At 46.1% G+C, this 22,646-nt stretch overlaps 1 protein-coding gene across 1 annotated transcript in view; it reads left to right on the top strand.

The window, feature by feature from the left end:
* The window catches only part of spop (speckle type BTB/POZ protein), a 51,416-nt gene that overhangs the window by 8,684 nt on the left and 20,086 nt on the right, over positions 1-22,646 (top strand). The window contains exons 2-5 of the mRNA XM_080524114.1: positions 6,564-6,908; positions 7,551-7,672; positions 7,996-8,147; positions 21,452-21,579. Of these exons, the coding sequence (XP_080380240.1) occupies positions 6,831-6,908; positions 7,551-7,672; positions 7,996-8,147; positions 21,452-21,579 (480 nt within the window). The 5' untranslated portion in view covers positions 6,564-6,830. The remainder of the gene's footprint in view (positions 1-6,563; positions 6,909-7,550; positions 7,673-7,995; positions 8,148-21,451; positions 21,580-22,646) is intronic.

Raw genomic sequence — 22,646 nt, 5'->3', positions numbered from 1 at the left:
ACGTTCCCGCACGACAGCAAGCTGACACACTTTTAAACCACATTAAAATGGAAAACATTGCATGAAGGAAGGATGACTGCTGGAGTTCGGGATGGGGGGGGTGTGCAGGTTCTGTACTATGAACTGGACTTAAGATACTGAGATGTGAATGTATTTATGTGGGGAAATGTGGTCATGTGTCTGTGTCGTCATTTATAACGGGATTGTGGATTATCGACTGAGGCGACATAATTAAACAAGCATGTTTATCCATACCCTTTTAGGCTCCTTATCGGACGGGAATAGGCCTTGCCGGTAGACCCTTCCATGTCATTAAATATTGATAGTCGATCGTCTTGTTACGTCGCATTTAGCGGTTTTGTTATGCCGTTAGCTTGTCTGTCATCGTCCATCGCAGCTTCTGTATCGGTCAGTGGCCCTGGCCCAAGGTCAGCTAGGGGTCAGGGGTCGTGAATGACTGTCCCAACAAAGCTGTAGCCTGGGAACAGGAAAAAAAACACAGAATGCGCACCGGCTTTCGGTCAGCAAAAGTTTAAGCAAACCTGTTGGCATTATTATTGAGTGAGCGCCGACAATCCTGACCAATGGGATTTAGGAGAAGAGCAGGAGCAGAGGAGATTAGGAGGCTGGAGGGGATAAAGAAACGGAGCTAAAGACAGGCTTTGTTTTCTGGTCCCTTTATGAGCAAGGACTCAGGCTAATTACCAAGCTCTCCGGTCCTCACTAAATGCTTTGAAATCCACTGGATGCGGATAATTGAAGCGGAAGCATGTTACCTGGCAAAGTCAAACTGAAGGATATCAACTTATTTTTTTTCTATTTTTTCTATTTTTAGCCATATTTTTCTTTCTCATGCGCTCCTTTGAATTAAAATGCCTTGATTTGTCTTGAGAGTATTTCTCTTTGTTGTTTCAGTAGGTTGCAGCAGGTTGCAAGTGACAGGAGGTTTGGGTTGAATGGTTTTCTACTGCAGCTATACCTTTGTACTGCGCTAACCTTTCTGCAACACATTTATCTCTCTCTGACTCTCAGGGAACCAGCCATCTAGAAGAAGCCGTCTAGGCTTTTTTTTATGGGGAAATGAAACAGACAAACAGTTTCAGATCATTTCAGTACCCACATTGATGTTCCCATCTCTCTAAAGTGTGTCTTTACTTAGGATCCAATCAGAAACCATTTAGGCCAATCTCTGTTAGACTACCGGAACAAAGGAAGAAAGAAAATAAATAAATAATAACAGTAAAGAAAAGAGAAAAGCTTGAATAAGCTGAAGAGAGACTCCCTCTCACTCCATTTGCATTTTAATTATAAATCGCATAATTACAGCAAGGTAAGGTATCACACCGCCCTTCCCCCCCCCCTTCCTCCCTCGCCACCTGTGCTCGCTTCATCCAGCATGTCTGCAGGGTTGAAACTTAAGTAGGGGGGTGGACAAACGGTAGAATCGAGAAGGGTTAAAATAGTATTACTCTTTTCTTTCTAAGGCAGAGGGGTGAACAAACAAATCTCTCTTGGTAACTTGGTGGGGACTGGATGGAAAAATGCTGTCTGCAGCAGAGCCGTGTTGTGTTATTATGTTGACGGTCAGAGCCCATCTATGACCACTGCCTCCTCTAATAGGCAGAGGTCCAGACTGGTTCCCTAAGGACCTCGCTAAAGGCCACAATTGTTTGTCTCTATTAGGAAATCTTTCTCATTTCTGGTAAAACGTCTACATCTGTATTTCGTTGCGTTCATACTCCTGTGGTGTATCTGTATTTTAGTTAGGTCTGTGTGCGTGTGCTAGCGTGTGTGTGTATGTGTGTAGACATTGGCCACACTGTGTGTACCGCTCGAATAGATCACACTTAGAGCACAGACAGCACGGCTTCAGACCTGTGGCTTGATGAGAAGGAGACTGAATCACACAGCAGCAGGGCAGCTCACAAACTGCAGGGGGGGGAGAAGCGGAAGAGCAACATGGAGAGTGATGATGTGAGGGGGGTGAAGGTCGTGATTTAAAAAAAGGAGTGAGACTAAGAGAGTGAACGAGGCGACGACGGCGCTTAGGGGGAGGCAAGGGAGCGAGAGACGGGTTTATCGGCAGACCTGTTTGGGTCTATAGCCTAGAGAGAGAGAGAGAGAGAGATGAGGTGAAGGTGTCCACAGGAAGAGAGAGAAAGTGAGAGAGCGAGAGGGAGGAGGAGGAGGAGGAGAAGAGAGTCAGTCGGTATGGAGACAGATAGTGATGTTGTCTCAGTGGGGGCTCTCTCCACGGTTCACAGAGGGCCTCTGTCTACGCGAGCGCCTCTTAATCCATCATGCCCTCCCGCGTCCCTGGCTCCTTTGACACACTCCAGCGTCTTCCCAGCCTGCCTTCGCAACCGAGGTCACACTCGGCCCGGTCACGGCAGGGCGCTTGCGTTTCATCACGGTTGGCGCTGGGCGGACGGATGGATGGACGGACGGATGGACAGCCACAGTTACACACGTGTGCCGGGTTTTGACGGTCAAGTCCTTTGTGCTGTTACCCCTCTATTTTGTATAGTCTTCTCTTGTCCTTCGGGTCTGTTTCTGCTCCTCTTACTCTACCGTTCCTTCTGCTTTCCGTCTTCCCTCTCCTATCAGGAGACCTATCTCCTTCCATACGTTGCCTATAATGATCCGTTTATACCTAGTTAGGCCTACACCTTAAAATAACTGGTCCTTCTGTCATGTAACTGACATGATTACCTGTCCCTGTCACACCGACGAGTCCCTCTTACCCGTGCTTTTGACCTGTTTGACCTGTCTTCTACAGAGCAGAGAGAGAGAGGCAGGAGAGCAGGGGGAGTCTCCCTCTGCTCCTCATGTGGAAGCGATGGATATCTTAATTACACACAGTGTGTTTTCATTGATCTCTTATGATTCCTCAAGGCTGTTTAATTGGTGAGGAACCTTCGGTGGTCTTTGTGTGTTTTTCAAAACGGGGGGGCCCCGGCTCCTTCAGTTGATCAATCTGTAGCCAACTCAATCCCCCCGATGCATCTACATACACTTATCCGCTCTATAATCGGCATGCTCGTCCGCTTTTAATGGATTCTGACCTTAGAATTAACACATTTCATTAACCCTCTGTCAGTCAGATTTCTTACCGGAGCTGGAGGGAAGGGGGTGGAGGCGGGGGGGGGGGGTTGTTGAAAGTGATAAATAGGATGAGTGTGTGTGGGTGTTTCATTACTTTCATAATGTTCTGCGCATGTGCATGAGCTCTCTGTTCTCGATATCGATCTTGTTTTCATGCTCTCGTTCTTAGCGCCACGCAAGGTGACCCCCCCCCCCCCCCCCCCCCCCCCATCAACCTTGTGACCCGTCCCAGTGTTTCCCACCAGATTTAGTGAGACTGGCGGGTGGACCATGTATTACAAATGTGGCGGGGGGGGCTTGTGGCGGGACAAATTAGACTATGGCGGCCCGCCACAGTCTCGTCTATATTGGAAACACTGTCCCTTCCCCCCTCTGTGCCTTAACCCCGCTCCCTACCACGCTGTGCCTCCTTCCCCTGGCCACCTGGTGGCAGTGTCTCAGCTGGGCAGCGCCCGTCTCCTTCTCCCAGCAGGAAGTGGGGCCCTGAGGGAGAGTCTGGTGGGTGGCGCCGTGTGTTTGATTTTTCTCTTTCATGTCGCGAGTGAAAGGGAATTTAAATGGAGAGCCGTTTGTGTGTAATGTTTTTATGAAAATTATTATTTTATTTTTTTCCGCAGTAGCTTTAATGAATTCTGAAAGGCTTTCTCCATCCTCTATTCCATCATCCAGCGCCTCTGATTTCACCGCTGGCTTGTGTTCTTTAAGTCCCCACCATATGTCGACATGTTGTCGGCATGATGTTTATTTCACTACGTCACAATTTAGTATGGTATAGTATTTAGTATGTTAAAGCCGACTGTATACACGTGTAGAACTATCTCTTTGTTAGTTATCCAGGGACGTGTTGTATGTGGGTCTGTTTATTTATACATCCCGTAGCCAAACTGGATCAGAAATGAGTGGCTTTGGGAAAACACAGACAGGCACGGTGGTGAGTGGTGCCCACATCCTCCAGGCTCTAGTGTCTGTCTGGACTAGCTCCTTTCCTGCCTCCATGTTTGTCTCTCATAATAGAGATGAAGATGACATAACATCACTCAGCCCCGCATGTTTATCTGGGATCCAGGGACTATTTATCCATCCGTCAGTGTAATCTGTCATTCTGACCATGAGTCTCCTGTCCTTCCTGTAGTTGTGTGTGACGGGGGGGTGGGTGGGAGGGGGGCGGGGGTGGAGGATGGAGGGGGTGGAGGATGGAGACTCTACTGGCAGAGTGAGAGGGCTGTCTGTGTAATGAATATAAATGTGCTCTAGGCCTCGTCTTCCTCTCCTGCGGGTGCCCACAGCAGCCGTCTCAGGGATGGGATTGGACAAGGAAACGGGATGTGGGTGGTGGGCAGTCTCGCTCTCTCTTTCTGCCTCTCTCCCGCACTTGCGCAACACACACACACACACACACACACAGACACAGACAGACAGACACACACACAGACACAGACACACAGACAGACAGACACACACACACACACACACAACCACTCTCCCTCCTTCCTCTCTCTCTCTCTCTCTCCCCGTCTTGTCACTCCAGGAGGATGCGTTCGGTGTTAATGTAACCTGTGGGAGTCACACACTGTGACCAACCTGACACACACCAGTGTCCATTACCTCCTACTTAGTGTTTTTCGGGGGAGCGCAATCCTCTTAACGCTCTCCGAGGTTGTTGTGTGCGTGGCCGTATCTTTTTTTTTGTTGTCCATTATCACCTATTACTCATGACAGACTCCTACGAGAGTCCTATGGATGAATGAAGTGTCTGAAGACGTTTCTCGTGCCGGGGTACCGTGATTAGCACCCATTTCCCTCCGTCTCATAGTTGTTACTGCCGTTCCTCTGGTGCTCTTGATGTTTGTCAGGAAAAGGGAAAAAAGGAAATCTTGCTTTATTCCGGTTAAGTGTCTACTGGGTCTATTTAGGAAGCTGTGAGGTTGTTAGCGGTTGCCTGACAGTATTGTCATGTTCTTTTCTTGATTGCTTTGCGAGCATGCTGTGAGAGACAGGATATAGAGAAACATTAGGAAAAGCAATATACTGTATATATATTATATGTCTATGTCAACACACGTATGTTCATACACCCATACACACACACACACACACACGGACACACACGCATATGCGCACACGCATTCCCTCTCACACAGACTATAATTAATTGCCAGGAAGTCTCAGGTAATTTAAATTGCAAATCAGGGCTGCCTTGTTCTCCAACTTTTGTGATTAATATTTTATTGTTTTACTGAGCGAAAATGCCACCAGTGTTTTTCCTCAGATACAAATAGCACAAAAGAAGAAATGGGGGGCACTGAATTGAGAAAGATCAGATGCAGGCAATGGAAAGTTATCGCTTAGCGTTAATTAAGTCGTGGCTGTGGAGCTCTGTCATCTTTCATCTCTCCTCCCCACTGTTGTTATTCAGGCAGAGGAGATGGACCTCTTTCTCTCTCTCTTGTTTTCCCTCCTTCCTCCTTATTTCACTCTTTTGTTCTATCTCTCGCACGCACACACACACGCACACAGTCTGGTAAGTTCTCTCAGGTCCTGAACTTCCCTTTCAATCAGTCACTAATTAAGTAGCAAAGCAGAAGGGATTCTCCGGCTGTGAGACAGGGGTCTGTTTCAGGTTGAGTGAGAAAAGAGAGAGGAAGAAACTTAAAACCTAAAAGACACTGTGTCGGCTTCATTCTGAGGTGTGTGGAAAGAGAGAGTTCGAGAGAGAAGGGCAGCTGAGAAATGAGAAAATTGAGCCCAAGATGACCATTTTATGTTTTCGAGAAAATAAATGTTTACCTTCAAGAGCCTTTCCCGGTGAAAGGAAATTCACAGAACTCACCTCAGAGACTGAACGAGATGGTTCAAACTGTGGTCATTGTTATTTCTCCATTGTGGCTTTTATTCTACCCATTTCCCTGGATAAAGAATGGACAACACTTCCACACACACTCCAATTATCCATAGTTTGCGCGTACACCCATCCACACAGACGTTGGCGAGTTTGGATGAGGATGCAGTTCACATGTCCTGTCAATGTAGTCCGTGACCTTGTTGTTGTGAGTGTGTGGAGACCGGCAGCCTCAGGTGAAAGTCTTTAGCCTTGCCCTTCACTTCCCCTGCCTCTGCGGGCAGAGCGCTGGCTGGCTGGCTGGCTGGCGGGCGGGCCCAGCACTCGGCTCCACTCAAAGCAAAACAAAGGCGAAACCACGGGCAGATAAACGACGGCTTTTCTGTTTTCTCCCCGAAGCCGAGTGAATGCGGCCTTCCGCTGCTGTGTTTTGAATGCTGAAGCTCTTTGAAAACAAATGAAGTCAGAGTTGTAATGTCCTACTTTACTGAGCAACACTGCTCAATTAGACTAAATGCTCAATTAGGATTTGTTTTTACACACACACAAAGACCCACCCTAGTGGGGTTAGAATAATTATACTACCAATGCTAATGGTACTGTCTCTGTCTCCATACAGGGTGAGGGGTGCTACTGCCTGTGGCTGTGGGTGCCCTGCACAGGCTGTTCCCTGGAGGTTCAGCTGCTGTTCCCTGGAAGTTCTCCTGCTGTTCCCTGGACGTTCTCCTTGGCCTAGGCGTGCTGCTGTGGGGGTTGTCGGTTTGGGGTGGTCTGGTTGAGTGCTCCTTCAGCCTGGTGGTGTGTTTCTGGGCTCAGCCACCCCCTCGCCCCCCTTCCTGGCTGGTGCTTAGGCCCCGCTCAGGCCCAACCCGCCTCAACGCTGGCGATGTCAAGAGTCCCGAGTCCCCCTCCCCCCGCGGAAATGTCCAGCGGCCCTGTGGCTGAGAGCTGGTGTTACACTCAGGTAAGGGCGTGTCTAGGGCAGCGGTTCTCAAACCTCTCCTCGGGCCCCCCAATCCTTCCACATATTTGATCTGTTCCACCAGCAGCACACCTGATTCAACTAATCAAGTACCAAGTCAATCATGATTTGTACTTGATTAGTTGAATCAGGTGTGCTGGTGGTGGAACAGATTAAATATGTGGAAGGATTGGGGGGCCCGAGGAGAGGTTTGAGAACCGCTCGTCTAGGGGGTGTGGGGGGTGTGAGTGTGTGTGTCTCTCTGTCTGTCTTTGCATGTCTTTGTGTCTGAATGCACATACATCTTTGTGTTGTATGTGTCTCTTTGTGTGCGCAGGTTGTGTGGTGCCAGTCCAGCCGTTTTATAAGACTGTCTTGTTTAAAGGGAGAGGATATGTGATATGCTTTTCATTGATGTCTCGTTTTTTTTTTTTCATCTTTTCTCTGTCCTTGCAAAATCGTTTTTTGTTGCTGCTTTTTAAAATCCTTTCTTCTCTTCCCCTGTTTGTTGTCAGTGTTTATTGAGATGAAAGGCAGTTTTGATGTGTGGGTTTTGAAGTCCAGGCTGACCAAACACCACTTATCTGTGTAGAATAAATAAATAAATATAATAATAATAATTTCATTCCTGGTCTCTCACCATAGATCAAAGTGGTGAAGTTCTCCTACATGTGGACCATCAACAACTTCAGCTTCTGTCGCGAGGAGATGGGCGAGGTCATCAAGAGCTCCACTTTCTCCTCGGGAGCCAATGACAAACTTAAATGGTGAGGGGAGGGCGGGTGCAATGCAATAGACTAGGACACCATGGATGGAGAGGCCTCAACACTATGGATCTCTAATGATTGGATAGATATTGACTCAAACACCTGCAGTTAGTTATCTATCACAGGGGCCTTCTGTTCTGGCATTGGTCCTTCATTTGTACTGGTACCTGTACAAGTCCTGTCATTGACGGGGTCTGGTATAAGTCATAGTTGTTTGTTTGGCCTATCACTGAACACTTTTGTGACTGGCTGCTATTGGGTCTGTTGGAGCCGTGTACACGTGATCACAGCTGAGTGTGCTGTTGTTCTGCTCCCGTGTCCAGGTGTTTGCGTGTGAACCCCAAGGGCCTGGATGAGGAGAGTAAAGACTACCTGTCCCTCTACCTGCTCCTGGTCAGCTGTCCCAAGAGCGAGGTGCGCGCCAAGTTCAAGTTCTCCATTCTCAACGCCAAGGGGGAAGAGACCAAAGCCATGGGTGAGTAACAGTCAGAACTCCCTATCGATGACCCCACCTGTTCCTCTCTGCTGCCCTCGTTGCATACCATATCTCAGTGTTTCTTATTAATTACCTGGACTGTGGCGGCCCGCTATAGTTTTAATTTGTCCCGCCATAGTCTCATAACGAACTGACATATGAGCGACGCGACTTCTACCCGTGAGCAACGTGATCTTTGGGATTTGTACAGCATCTACTGTAGGTCCATACGATTTAGTGCTATCGACAGTCCCTGCCCCCCCCCCCCGATGTCCACCCACCACAGTCCAAGGTCCACCCACCACAGTCTCACAAAATCCTTTGGGAAACACTGGTATCTCCTGATATAATGACTGGCAAGGGAAGAGATCATAAAGTATTTTACTTTTGTATGCCCTCTCTATCCTATCCTACTACTTAGGGATGTCCCGATCCGATATTGATATCGCCGCGATATTGGTCCTGAATGCTGGATCGCAGATCGCACCAGAAAAAAAATCATAGGTAGCGATCTGGGGCTCGCGATCCGGCGTGTCACTCACGTGATGACAACAGTAGTAGTCAGTGGTCACGAGCATGAGAGTTGGCTAGTAGCTACCTGTGTGTAATGAGTCTCACAATGTCATGATGCTAGCTGGTGAAATCATAAACCATTTGTTTATGTAATTTTTCGATTGTTTACATAGTCTGAAACTACAGATGGTAAGCTTTCAAATGATGCGTCATACATTGAAATCGGAAAAAAATTCAAGACGACACCAGTATTTGAATGTTTGTTTGTAATGGTGACTGCTAAAAACGCTGCTAACAGCTAGTGGCTAACGTTTCGTTCTAAAACGAAAGTATGTTTACAAGCCAGGTATCACTTACCGGTAGCCTCTGGCAACAGTGAATTAGGGCTGCACGATTAATCGATTTTAAATCGAAATCGCGATTTGAAATGACGCGATTAGCTAATCGCAAAGCCTGCGATTTGCCTGCGATTTTTATTTTTATTTTTTTTTGCCATTTAGCAGACGCTTTTTTAATCCAAAGCGATTTACAATTACGAATTACAGGGACATTCCCCCTGGAGTAACTGAGGGCTAAGTGCCTTACTCAAGGGCACACTAGTAGTGGTGTGGTTTCAGGCGGGATTTGAACTCACAACCTTCCGATCACAAGTCCAACTCACTATCCACTACCCGTATGGGATACGTCATACAGCGCGTCGGATTCAACGTCAATGAACGTCAACAATGAACGTCAACGTCAATGAACGCACACCAACAACATCGCACGTGAAACGCCCACGTTTTGGTAGCTAGCAATAGCAACATTCATGGTGGATAATGGCTTCAGCAGAACCAGAAGCAACGTTGGACGCAGGGTTTCCGTTAGAAAAATTTGCCGTCGGACATCGTGTCCGGGAAGAATTCGATTTACCGGACAAACGTGATATATTCCGGTCATCATATAAAATATACTATTTTTTTTTTTTTCCAAAATCATATTTTTTTTTCTTCAAATCTAATATAGCTGTTTGTCGCGGTGATTACTGTTGTGTAGCGGCCTATATATGCCATTTAATGTCTATTTCTCATACGATTAGATGCGAGCTATATAATAATATAACATGATTTGACGCATGCGCGCTATGCCATGCGTCAAATCCAGCGCTGAACGGGCGCCTCACTGGGAACTGAACAGACAGCATCGATCAATGAACGGACTCCACATTACGTTAACTGAAGTTTGTTAAATTGTTTGGGATTAATGTGAGTTTTCTATTTTCTCTTTCCAGTTTTACCCTTTTTTTTATTTTTATCAATAAAACAACGTCATTTCTATAACCAGGGGGGTGTTCCATCGATGTCGCTGGAGGAAAGTCTGGGCTTGTTTTGACAAGTCTCGCGAGATCTATCAAGATATGCCTGGATCTTTTTAAGAGTCTCGCGGGACTTGGCGAAGTAGGCCTAGGTTTTCCTTTGGCGACGTTGATAGAACACCCCCCAGGTCTCGCTGGTTGGGAAGGCATTTCGTTTAGCTGCCTGTCAAATCATACTTAGGGGATAGCCCTGTAAGCTCATACGGGTCTGTATGTCGTCCTGAAAACCGGCTGTTAGATCATATCGCTGAAGTTTGTCTCCATCTTAGTGTAAATGTTGTCCGTTTCGTTTGTTATCCTTGTTATTGTGCGATAAAGTTAAGGCTTTCCGCTTCGGGCCACCATTTTCAGCTGGGCACCGGACACATACACACTCGTGCACGCGCGGCACTGCCCGAGAGAGAAGGACCCGCCCCCTTTGGTTAGCCTATAGGCTGGCTGGAGGGGGCGGGTCCTTCTCTCTCGGGCAGTGTTGTGTGTGTGTGTGTTTGGTGCTCAGCTGAGAATGGTGGCCCAAAGCCAATTTGAATACAAAATGTGAACTTTAGCGAATTGTATTCAAATTGTGCTTAGATGGAATTATTTTCACCGGACATTTTGTCCGACGAGTTTTCAATTTGTCGGACTTCGACAAATTTTACCGGACAAAGTCCGGGAATTACCGGTTAACGGAAACCCTGGTTGGACGATTTAGTCCCGAAGAAAAGCAGCACTTCTGTTGTGTGGAAGTATTTCGGATTTAGGACGACTGATGTGCAACAAAAACAGGTGTTGTGCACGACCTGTCGTGGAACAGTCGCTACATCCAGAGGCAACACCACAAACCTATATCAGCACTTGAAAAAGTACCACAGGCAGCTGTATGACGGGTGTGCGGTCAGAAAGGGAGAGTTGAGTGAAAGTCCCGTAGCCCAGTCTAACAAAGTTAAACAAACTAGTGTTTCAGAGTCGACTTGATTTTAAAGCAACCCAACTTTAAAGCAACCCAATGTAAGTTTAGTTCTTTCACTCGTAGCTCGGGCTGTGGGGGTGCTAGAGGAGGGAGCCTCTAAGTCCCCTGAAGACGTACAAACAAACTGCACGTTGATACGACCTTCCTAGCCGGAGATATGGCCACACTTTAAAAAAACTCCCCCCTTTTTTTTCCTTTTTTTTTTTGCTATTTTAAAAAATAATAATAGCAAATTAATCGCAATCGCGATATCTGTCCAAATAATCGCAATTCGATTTTTCCCCCAAATCGTGCAGCCCTACAGTGAATCCAACCCACAGATTATAAGTATTTAGTGATCGTTAAACTGTTGTATATTATATCGAGTGGTACTTAAAACAAGTTGCCTGTTATGAAAAAAACGAAAAGCAGATATTGTTGACACCCCTTTGATTCTGGGACTGGTTTCTGGTCTCACCAGCAGCGTCACTAGGCTACACTTTTAAAAAGGGTGCTATAATTGATTTGCCATTTGTAAGAGAAGATAAATAGAATAAAAACATGAAGGCACTAAAACTAGAAATCAGACAGTAACTCTTTTTTTTTTACAATGCTGAATGCTGCAGTTTAAATTGTTTTAACTTTAAACCAGTTGGTCACTGAGTGCTGCAGAGTACTGTTTTGTTGCTTGAATAAAGGCTGGCAGTCTTTAATAGCCAACTGTTGTTGTGGGCTATATACTGGGGAAGTATTTGTTATTATTCAGGAGTAAAACAATAAATACAAATATCGGATTGATATCGGTATCGCAGATACCTGAAGCCCAGGTATCAGTATCGGTAGTGAAAAAATGGGATCGGGACATCCCTACTACTACTACTCAACCCTGTAGTTGTCGCTAGGCAGAAAATGGAGGACAACTTTCTTGCCCAATGGAAAACGGGATTTGAAGTTTTAGTCCCGTACCTGTGTGTCTGAGGTGGCTAACCATGTGTGTACGAGCGACCGAGTTGAGTCTAATTTTGTGTGCGGAGGTGTCCGTAGCCATATGGGTGTGTATAATCACCGCAGGTGGGATTCATTTCAACCAAATATTTAATTCAAAGTAGCGTGGGGCAATTTTGATTTTAATTAAAAAAGACCCAACCTTTTCAAAAGTCTTTGGTCGCCTCGCTCCGCTGATGAATTGGAAATGAACGTGCTTCCAATTCCTGCCCATTTTTAATGAGGTTATGTTATGGGGAGGAAAAGCAGACTTGTGTGGAATTGAATTAGCGTGGGCCAGATGTGACCGCTTCCCGGTTCTCAGCCTCTCTGGTTGGTTGTCTCTCTGCCGGCATCCCGCAGTGCACAGGAAGTATGGGCGAGATGGATCGGGCGGGGGGGGCGGAGCAGTGTGGAGTGTTTGCATCGCAGGCTTACGCAGCGAGACTGTTTACAACCCCCCTGCAGTGCAAGTTGTGGTATAAAGGGAAATCGCTTTTCTGCTGAGAAACGTTCCACCATGTGAACTTGACCGCTCTCTCTCCCCCTCATTCTCTCTCTCTCTCACACACACTTTCTCTGTCCCTCCCTCCTTCTTCCCCTCACTTTCTCAACCACTTTCTCTCTGACACCCTCTCCTTTTCCCTCGCTTTCATAATGCGTCTTTTTTCCGTCTTCATTCTAACTCACACATTACTGTTTATCCCTTTCAGTCCCATCAACACATTCACACACACTCGGGCTATTAAACACATGTTCGTGTTTTTTCCCCCCTGTAATTGTGCATCAGGCTCACCTGCCAGGCTCTTAATGTATGGTAATGGTAGTGTACCGCTGTAATAGGGAGATGATTTGCCTGCCAAGTGAGTATCAAACAACACTAAGAGGTGTTTCATTCCACCGATCGGTCATTTCATCAGGATTTACCTCCAATTGACCTCAAAGTGACCCAAAGTAGAACATCTTCAGGAAAGTGAAAAGCATCTCTCATTTTCTCTCTTTCTTTGTATCTCGGGGGGGTTTGCTGTAAATGGTGTGTTCTTTTTGTGTGTGTGTGTGTGTGTGTGTGTGTGTGTGTGTGTGTGTGTGTCCCGTCCCCCATCTCACCTACCTCCCAATCTTCTCTTTCGTCCCCCTGGGGAGTCCAAGGCCCCTGCGCTCGCCCTGTCGATGGGAGAAAATTACCCACAGCCTCCGCGTTTGTGACAGGGGGCTTTAGTGAGCGCTTCGTCTGAGAATACGGCAGTAAAGATTGCTCCATCGGTTCTGGATCATTTACAATCCAATTTAGTCCGGTCCTCCGAAAAAAAAAAAAAGCCAAAATCAAAAAAACAAAGTGCCTTAATTAAGAAGGCTTGCCGTCTGCCAACTGTTTATGTGGACCGTCTCTGCTACGCCTCTCCACTCAGAGTCTCATGGGGGATGCACGCCACCAGAATGTATATTAAGTGTAGATACAGTTTTGTTGACAGAAACTGCAGATAAATAGATGAATAGATGCATAGACGGATACATGTATAGATGGGTATGTATAGACTCATCCACACCTGGGGTGGATATGATGGAGAGCTAGATACATTGATGGAAGGATGGAGAGAGAGATTGGTAGACAGACGGTGGCATGATAAATAGGTTGACTGCATTGGGAGGTTTCAACCATAATAGTACTTAATATCGTTGCTTTTATATGTCACTACAATCTTAAGCATAGTGTTGTTTTAACCCTTAACTCTAGAATCCCCGGGCCCTAACTGAAGCACCCGGAGTGACGCCTGGAGACCTCCATTTGTTGACATTGGTGTAACAGTGGAATCATTGAATTAGATCAATACCATTCAGACATTATGAACTGGTTGTGTTAAGTCAGGACTTAAGTATTTATTATTATTATTTAATTTATTGTATTTTAAACTGCTTACATATTGAATATAACATATTGACGGGCATAACTACCGTATTTTCCGGACTATAAGTCGCGGTTTTTTTCATACTTTGGCTGGTCCTGCGACTTATAGTCAGGTGCGACTTATATATCAATAATTCATAATCTCTGACTGACATGAACTGACATACGGTAATCTCTGACTGACATGAACCAAGGAGTAAATCCGCTAGCGCCTCATACACGATAGAATAGCCATTATACTTGACAATGTGGACATTAAACACGACAATGTGGACATTAAACATGATGTTATGGACCTTATACACAATGTTATGGACGTTAGAAACGATATTAAAGTCATTTATTCCTTCCAGAGGCTGTTTAACGTTGCAATGTTGTACCCGCGAGTAGCATTTTGCTACTTCCGGTAGCGCTTCATACGCGATAGAATAGCCATTATACTCGACAATGTGGACATTAAACACGACAATGTGGACATTAAACATGATGTTATGGACCTTATACACAATGTTATGGACGTTAGAAACGATATTAAAGTCATTTATTCCTTCCAGAGGCTGTTTAACGTTGCAATGTTGTACCCGCGAGTAGCATTTTGCTACTTCCGGTAGCGCTTCATACGCGATAGAATAGCCATTATACTCGACAATGTGGAGATTAAACACGACAATGTGGACATTAAACATGATGTTATGGACCTTATACACAATGTTATGGACGTTAGAAACGATATTAAAGTCATTTATTCCTTCCAGAGGCTGTTTAACGTTGCAATGTTGTACCCGCGAGTAGCATTTTGCTACTTCCGGTAGCGCTTCATACGCGATAGAATAGCCATTATACTCGACAATGTGGACATTAAACACGACAATGTGGACATTAAACATGATGTTATGGACCTTATACACAATGTTATGGACGTTAGAAACGATATTAAAGTCATTTATTACCTTTTAGAGGCTGTTCAAAGTTTCATTTTTCCTCCGCGACGCCATGTTGTTAGCCCCGCGCTAGCTAGCGGACTTTACACTCGATAATACAAGTATTCCTTAACCTTTCAGAAGAAGTTTCAACGTGAATTATGTCCTTCCTGGGCTTACAAATCCTCTCATGTCTCTTCACAGTGCCAGACTAGAGTCAAGCTCAACAGGGTCTTCTTTCCCCGCTGATTCCGCCAAGCCCGTTCCCTTGAACCATGCGACTTATAGTCCAGTGCGACTTATATGTGGTTTTTTCCTCTTCATGGCCCATTTTTGGCCTGCTGCGACTTATACTCGGGTGCGACTTATAGTCCGGAAAATACGGTAGTATAACTGTACAGTACATAGCATATTATAACATATATAAACCACCTGCGGTCGAAGTGGAATCAGAATTCAGAATCAGAATTATTTTTATTTAGTATATTTGCTCATACAGGAAATTGACTTAGTGAGGTTGGTGCATAGGACATAAAAAACGACACTATATAAGCACCAATAGATTGATAAAACAACACAAATCGGAAGCAATAATGACATGTAAGGAAATATGATTATACATATCAGGGTTTCCGTTAACCGGTAATTCCCGGACTTTGTCCGGTAAAAGTTGTTGAAGTCCGACAAATTGAAAACTCGTCGGACATAAATGTCCGGTGAAAATAATTCCCTCTAAGCACAATTTGAATACAATTCGCTAAAGTTCACATTCTGATTCCTTCTATTTTAAAAAAGACGAATATATAGGCTATGTATTTCTTTTATTATGATATGATTTGACACCGGCATGATGATGACTCCTAATGTGTAGGCTGCCTATGCGAAACAGCGGTTGTTTCCGGTGTGCGCTATAACTCGTGCACAATCGAGTCGAGGCAGAGAGGAGGATAGCGATGTTTCTCTCTGTGATAGTGTGATTATGCAAGCCTTTTCTGAAAGGGATGAGAACCCGATTGTTTCAGCTTCTCCCAGGGAGAAAGTGGTAGAGTTACCATCCTCCCCGAGTCCTACCATACCATCCGCTGACAGCCTATCTCTGCCTGTAACCGGCGAGCGATTGCGTGTCGCTCAAGTAGCTGATCAGTCATTAAACAAATGTTTTTTACATGCAGCTAGTGAGGAATCTGAAATAGGGGGCAACGTAGTTTATTTCCTTAACGATGGGATATTAATGCGTAAATGGTCTCCTCCTAATGCAAATGGTTGTGAGTGGAATACGGTAAAACAAGTGGTTGTGCCTGTGGGTTATAGACAACAGGTGTTATCTGTAGCACATGAGAGCCAGTGGTCAGGACATTTAGGTATAACTAAAACTTATCAGCTGATATTGAAACATTTCTTTTGGCCCGGACTGAAGGCGGATGTTGGCAAGCACTGCCGCTGTTGCCATACTTGTCAGATGGCGGGTAAGCCTAATCAATCCATTCCATTGCATTGCATCCCATTCCTGCTATAGGGGAGCCATTTGAACGTGTAATAATTGATTGTGTTGGACCTTTGCCTAGGACTAAAAGTGGAAGTCAGTATTTGCTTACTATTATGTGCGCTGCTACTCGTTTTCCCGAAGCTGTTCCGTTGCGTAACATATCAGCCAGCTCAGTGGTAAAAGCTTTAACAACGTTTTTTTCCACATTCGGTCTTCCTCTTGTTATACAATCTGACCAGGGCACTAACTTTCAGTCTAAGCTTTTCAAACAAGCCCTAAGAACGTTAGGGGTACGATGTCACGCCAGAAGCCTACATGCTTGCACTGTTCAATAAAATGTTATACATCTAGACATTGTGGTATTTCTTTATATACGTATCCCAGCCTGCCTATTGTTTCTCAATAAACAGTTATGTTCTCCTCATTGACATACTCCCGAGTCCGATTAAGTATGATTTGACAGGCAGCTAAACGAAATGCCTTCCCAACCAGCGAGACCTGGTTATAGAAATGACGTTGTTTTATTGATAAAAAAAAGGGTAAAACTGGAAAGAGAAAATAGAAAACTCACATTAATCCCAAACAATTTAACAAACTTCAGTTAACGTAATGTGGAGTCTGTTCATTGATCGATGCTGTCTGTTCAGTTCCCAGTGAGGCGCCCGTTCAGCGCTGGACATAATGGCATAGCGCGCATGCGAATCATGTTATATTATTATATATTATATAGCTCGCATCTAATCGTATCGGATGAGAAATAGACATTAAATGGCATATATAGGCCGCTACACAACAGTAATCACCGCGACAAACAGCTATATTATATATATATATATTATTTTTTTTTTATTTTTTTTTATATTTTAATATGATGACCGGAATATATCACGTTTGTCCGGTAAATCGAAATCTTCCCGGACACGATGTCCGGCGGCAATTTTTTCTAACGGAAACCCTGATACATATTATCCAAGATGGTCTATACACCAAAGTAAATAAGTATACACAAAGTAAAAGGGGACAAAAATGTATTTTTCTTGTCGTGGCTATGCACCTTTACGCTAACGTGTCGGTAAAGTCTACAGACAAATCCGTCGGCTACGACGTTCCACAATGCAGGTGTCAATCAAGCCTCCATGTGACTTGGAGATGTTGTCTATCAAACAAAGCTGTGGTCATATAATCTATGATTTTTAAATTTAAACAACGCTATTATGTTAAAAACATTCAGGAAAAGTCAGCGAAGGAGGGGGGGGGACATTTTTTTTATTTTTATTCTAGTGTCACTTAAGTATCAAGCGCCTGTGGACCCCCTGTTTGGGACGACTAGTGTCAACCTCCTTACCTGATGATAGAACTGCTCCTCATCCACCCCCCACGGCTGACTACTGCCCTCTAGCCCCCCAGTGGAGAGTGCCTGTCGCTGGGCCCTCTGATGGTCCGCCATGCTAATGGAGATAGATTCAGCCTAGCACCCCCCCCCCCCCCCCCCCCCCCCCCCACCTTACTTCTCTCTTCTCTGGTACACCACATCATTTCTCTCTCTGACTTAAGGGTGCTGGTTCTCTCCTTGAGGATTGCAAGGCGGTTTGTGACTGATCTTGGCACCATCGCCCCCCCCCCCCCCCTCTCTCCTGTGAGAAGGCAGCCCTTCCCTCCCTGCCTCCCCCCCAACCTTGCAGATACTTCTTTGACAACTGAAACGAGACAGGGGAAAGTCTCCCTCCTCTTTTACGGTGTTAGTGAGGGGTTGTTTATCCTGCTAAATGCTCCTCTACTACTGGGCTTTGTACCGTAGAGCTCTGGACAAAGGCTGAGTGGGGCAGCCAGCCAGCGTCTGGGTTCTGCTGGTGTGTTGTCGTACTGTGGCTACAGAGGTTCTGCTGGTGTGTTGTAGTACTGTGGCTACAGAGATTCAGTGTTGCTCCTGTTTCAGACTCGTGTCTCTGTCTCGTGGTTTGATGGAAACCTCTGCCTGGTTGTCAGAGGCGGTTGCCCTCTGTAACTAATGGAGGTGATCAGGTATTCAGTGGGGTTCAGGCGGGTGGAGGAGGAGGAGGAGTGGGCTAATAGAGTAGAAGTTATTGGACAGACTTTACATAATCAGGTAGTATTGACATTGCTAGAGAGAACGTCAATAGACATGTTTGTGCTGACACTTGCTGAAAGAGCTCATTCGTCAATAAAGATTACATTTTTTCTCTTCCTGGAAGGTGCACGCATGCGTGTGCGTGTGTGTCTGCCGAATGTGCAGGTGTGTTCTTAAGGAAGGGGGTGTTGATGAGAATGCAAATGACTGTTATCCATTGTACACATTGAGGTGTTGTCTATGATGCTGTTAGAACAGTAGACTGTGTATGGTTTAGTTATTTGATGTTTTTTGCTTTTGTTTTAGGCTAGAGGGCCGATACATTGGGAGAGTGTGGGATGAGGATGTATAGACTAGTCGAGTGGAGGAGGTGTGTGTGTGTGTGTGTCTGCGTGTGCATGCATGCATGCGCGTGTTAATTTTTGATTGTGGTGTTGTAATGGGTAAGAGCTCTAAGCTGCTGTGGGATTTTCCAGACCTCCCCCCACTGAGATCCAGATGATGGTTCACAGAGGGAGTGAGGGAAATAATGGGTTGTGGAAGGGAGGGAGGGAGAGAATGGGTTGTGGAAGAGAGGGAGGGAGAGAATGGGTTGTGGAAGAGGAAGAAGTGGATGAAAGCACATTAGAGGGTGGTAAGAGGATGACTAAGGAGAGTTCACAGAGATGTTCTAAGATTAGTACGGTGCGGGGAAGAAAAAGGTGGAAAGAAAACACACAAACACACACAAACACACACACACACACACACACACACGGTGTGACTGACTGAGCCACACTGTTGACTGTTGCTGTGTGGCGCTGACTGTGTGCCAGGCTGTCTACTGGGCGACCTTCTCCATCTGTGTGCCAACCATGCCTCTGAGCCACAGCCTGAATATGTATGTCCCGTTCTCTAAAACACACTGGTACGCTTCTATCCATCCCAGCTCTCTCTCTCTCTCTTTTCTCTCTCTCTCTCTCTTTCTCTCTTTCTCTCGCTCTCTCTTTCTCTCTCTCTCTCTCTCTCTCTCTCAGCTCCCCACCCCCCCATCTCGTTGTCATTCTTGGTGAGTCCCTCCACTCTTTGACCCCAGTTTGCTCTGACCGGGAGCACGTGAGGTCTGCGGTTCATCCTCTCCGAGGTGCGGTTCTGGTCAGGAGCCCCAGTGGAGGTCGGGGGGGGGCGGGGGTCAGCTAAGCACTCGCATGCACACACCAGGCTTACTGAGCAGTGCGTGGCCTCAGACTTTCTCACTCTCTCTCTCTCCTCTCAGCTTGCCTTTTTTCCTCATCTCTTCCTGTCATCCTCCTCCTCTCAGCTTGCCCTTTCTATCGTTCTGCCACCGCTCCTCACACCTCAGTGTAGCCCTGAGTCGAGTGGGAAGTCGTCACACATTGCTAGTCTAGGTCCACAGCCAAACAACACAACAATAACAACAACAACAACAACACCACTACCGCCACACCAGCTCACCAGGAGATGCGCAGAGAGGACAGGTAGAAGAGAGGAGACTAAATAGAAGATATTAACAAAACCTCAGTGAAGCTTTCGACTTTTCAAGCTTTCTCAACAACTAGTGTCTACCCAACCACGTAATATATGGCTGGCCATGGCAACAGAGGTTTGGCTTGCCTTTCAACCCAGATAGGCTTTGGGAAGGAAATGAGAAGGCTCAAAGCCTCCACTCGAAACGTTCTGACATCAGCTCCTATTATGCAGAGAGGGACTGAAGAGAAAGATGAATAAAGAGGAGGAGGTGGGTGGTGTGTGGCGTGGTGTGCGGTGTGTGATGTGTGTGTGTGTGTGTGTGAGAGAGAGAGTTTGCGTGTGTGTGTGTTTGCTCCTGTGCCTGCCTGTCAGGCCCTGTGTGTACCCAGTCTCTGGAGGGGGGGGATTACAGCCGAGCACCCCCCGCATGAGCAGTGGTGGGAATAACTGCATATGCACTCCGCTCCACTCCTCCCCTGCCTGCCTGCCTGCCTGTCTGCACCCCACTGTATCATACAGGGGATTTGACATAGGGGGGGCTTACAGAAGAGCTGACACGGGATCTGAAGGCTTCCCACAGAGATCTGTCAGGAGGTCCCTCATAGGGATCCTGCTGTGGAACCTTGCCTTCCCGGGAGATTCTATTGTGGATCCGACGGAGGATCTGACGAGAGCGGGGACTCTGCCGATCACTAACCTCAGTTATCCCTGAATTGAACTTTGACCCTAGTATCTTGACCCATTCGTTGGAGCGTTCCCTGACTCCCATTAAGAGGATGTTTGGATGTCGTCCTCGCAGCGCCGGGTAATCCTGGTGAGGTGCGTTCTACCACTCTTTGTGGCACAACGCGATCCTTTCTGCTTTAGTCAAGACATAATTGGCACTGCATAAACACATGATAATTGGACGTCTTTGATCCTGGCAATTTCCTCCTTCCGGGCTAGAGAGACTCAGCAGGCCTATCTCATGGTTACGGCTGCTATGGACGGGAGATGAGAGGGAGCAGATGAAAATCGCTTTTCTGTGTGTGTAGTTTGTTTTGTGTGTTCCTAGGTGTTAAAAAGCACCCTGCAGGTGGCGATTCCAGCGTCGAGCCTGGTTGTTTCTGCTCACTTCTGTTCCTGCTCATGGTCATGACTCAAAAACACACAGAGTGTATGCACACGCACACCACACACACACACACACACACACACACACACACACACACACACACACACACGCGAGCGAGCACACACACACGCACACGCACACATAAAGATTAAAGATCAGCTACAGGAGATCTACTATTTCTGTATATTTTAAACCTCTCGTTCTGGGTCTGGATGGTCAATGTATGGTTTCGTACAAATAGAATCTATGAATTGAATCACTGCCGTTACCTCATTCTGCCACGGAATCCCTAGTTTTCAGCGCCTACTTTTGAGTTTCACTTTCAGTTTGTACAGAGTGCCCTGTGGCATCGGGCTGCGTGGAATCCACACGGCGTACGCACCACACGGCGGCCACGCGACAGGGACCTGGATCTGCTCATTAGCGCTACGTTTAGAACCGGAGGCAGAAATTATACAAATGATCCTGTAGCATCACTTTAATTACCCAGCCCTGTTTCTTCTAACATGACTCTGTTCCTCCTTTGTTGTTCTCCAGAGAGCCAGCGGGCGTACCGATTCGTCCAGGGGAAGGACTGGGGCTTCAAGAAGTTCATAAGGCGGGACTTCCTGTTGGACGAGGCCAATGGGCTGCTGCCAGATGACAAGCTCACACTCTTCTGTGAGGTAGGCCAAAATCACATCTGCACTGTGTGTGTGTCATTGTTGATTATGTGTGTGTGTGTGTGTGTCCTTGAATAAACAACTGTGTGACTCAGTGTTGTGATGTTGGCTGGGCTGTCAGAAATCCCCTGCTATTATTGGTGTGTGACAGAGGGGGCAGCAGAGGTCAACAGTCATTTCCTACCCTCGTCTTGTCTGATCAGGAAGCCGAGTAGAGGTTAAACTTTTCTGGATATGTTAATGTCTTCGCTGTAATGCATGCGCCCATAAATGTTTAAAAAGCATGGCGGTGGCTGTTTAAAACAATTCTAATTAACCCTGTGGGTATGGTGAAGACGATGTCTTGGAAGTTTTTCCTTTCTGTAGCATTGTGCTGTGCAAGTCTGTTTAAAGTGTTTCCAAACTGGGCTCATTGACAGACGGGTAGGAGGGGCATCGTAGCTTCTCCAGAGCCAGGGGAGGGGGTGGAGAGGAGGGAGAGAGGGGTCTGTGTGTTCTGTATGTCTCACAAGGACGAGAGAGTGGTATTGTGCGTGCGTCGTGTGTGATGGAGAGAGTGCGAGAGATGATCTGGAGAGATTCTGTAAAGAGGAATGATTCTTACTCTGTATTCTTCAACATTATTACATATTACACGAAGAAGACTGAGTGCTGTTTTATTGGCAAAGGGAGGTTGTACAAAGTATTACATGCAATAATTGTGGCGTATGATTTTGTTAGAAATAATTATTTCTTGATGACAGATTTTCTTTTCCTTAGAATACATTTACTTCAATTTTTTTCAAAAGAAAGGATTTTTCAAAAGAAGTTCTGAGTGACATTAAGCTCATTCACCAAAATGTGAAATTGTATAACCCTTTTTACTCATCTTTACCAGGAGCGCCAATAATTGTGGAGGGTCATAGTACTGGTCATAGTACTGGATAAAAGCGTCAGCGAAGTGCCATATAATATTATTATTATTATATGATCTATTCATCCCAGTGAGGTGGGCTCCAGTGTGGGGTTCCAGGCTGCTGGGTCCTGGGTGTCTGCCTCTCCTCTCCTGTGTAAATACCAGCCTCTCTCTC

The sequence above is a fragment of the Nansenia antarctica genome (genome assembly GCF_963989245.1).
Source record: "Nansenia antarctica genome assembly, chromosome: 2".
Lineage (NCBI taxonomy): Eukaryota > Metazoa > Chordata > Actinopteri > Argentiniformes > Microstomatidae > Nansenia > Nansenia antarctica.
The sequence above is the reverse complement of the archived record's forward strand: the minus strand, read 5'-3'. Positions and strand labels throughout refer to the sequence as shown.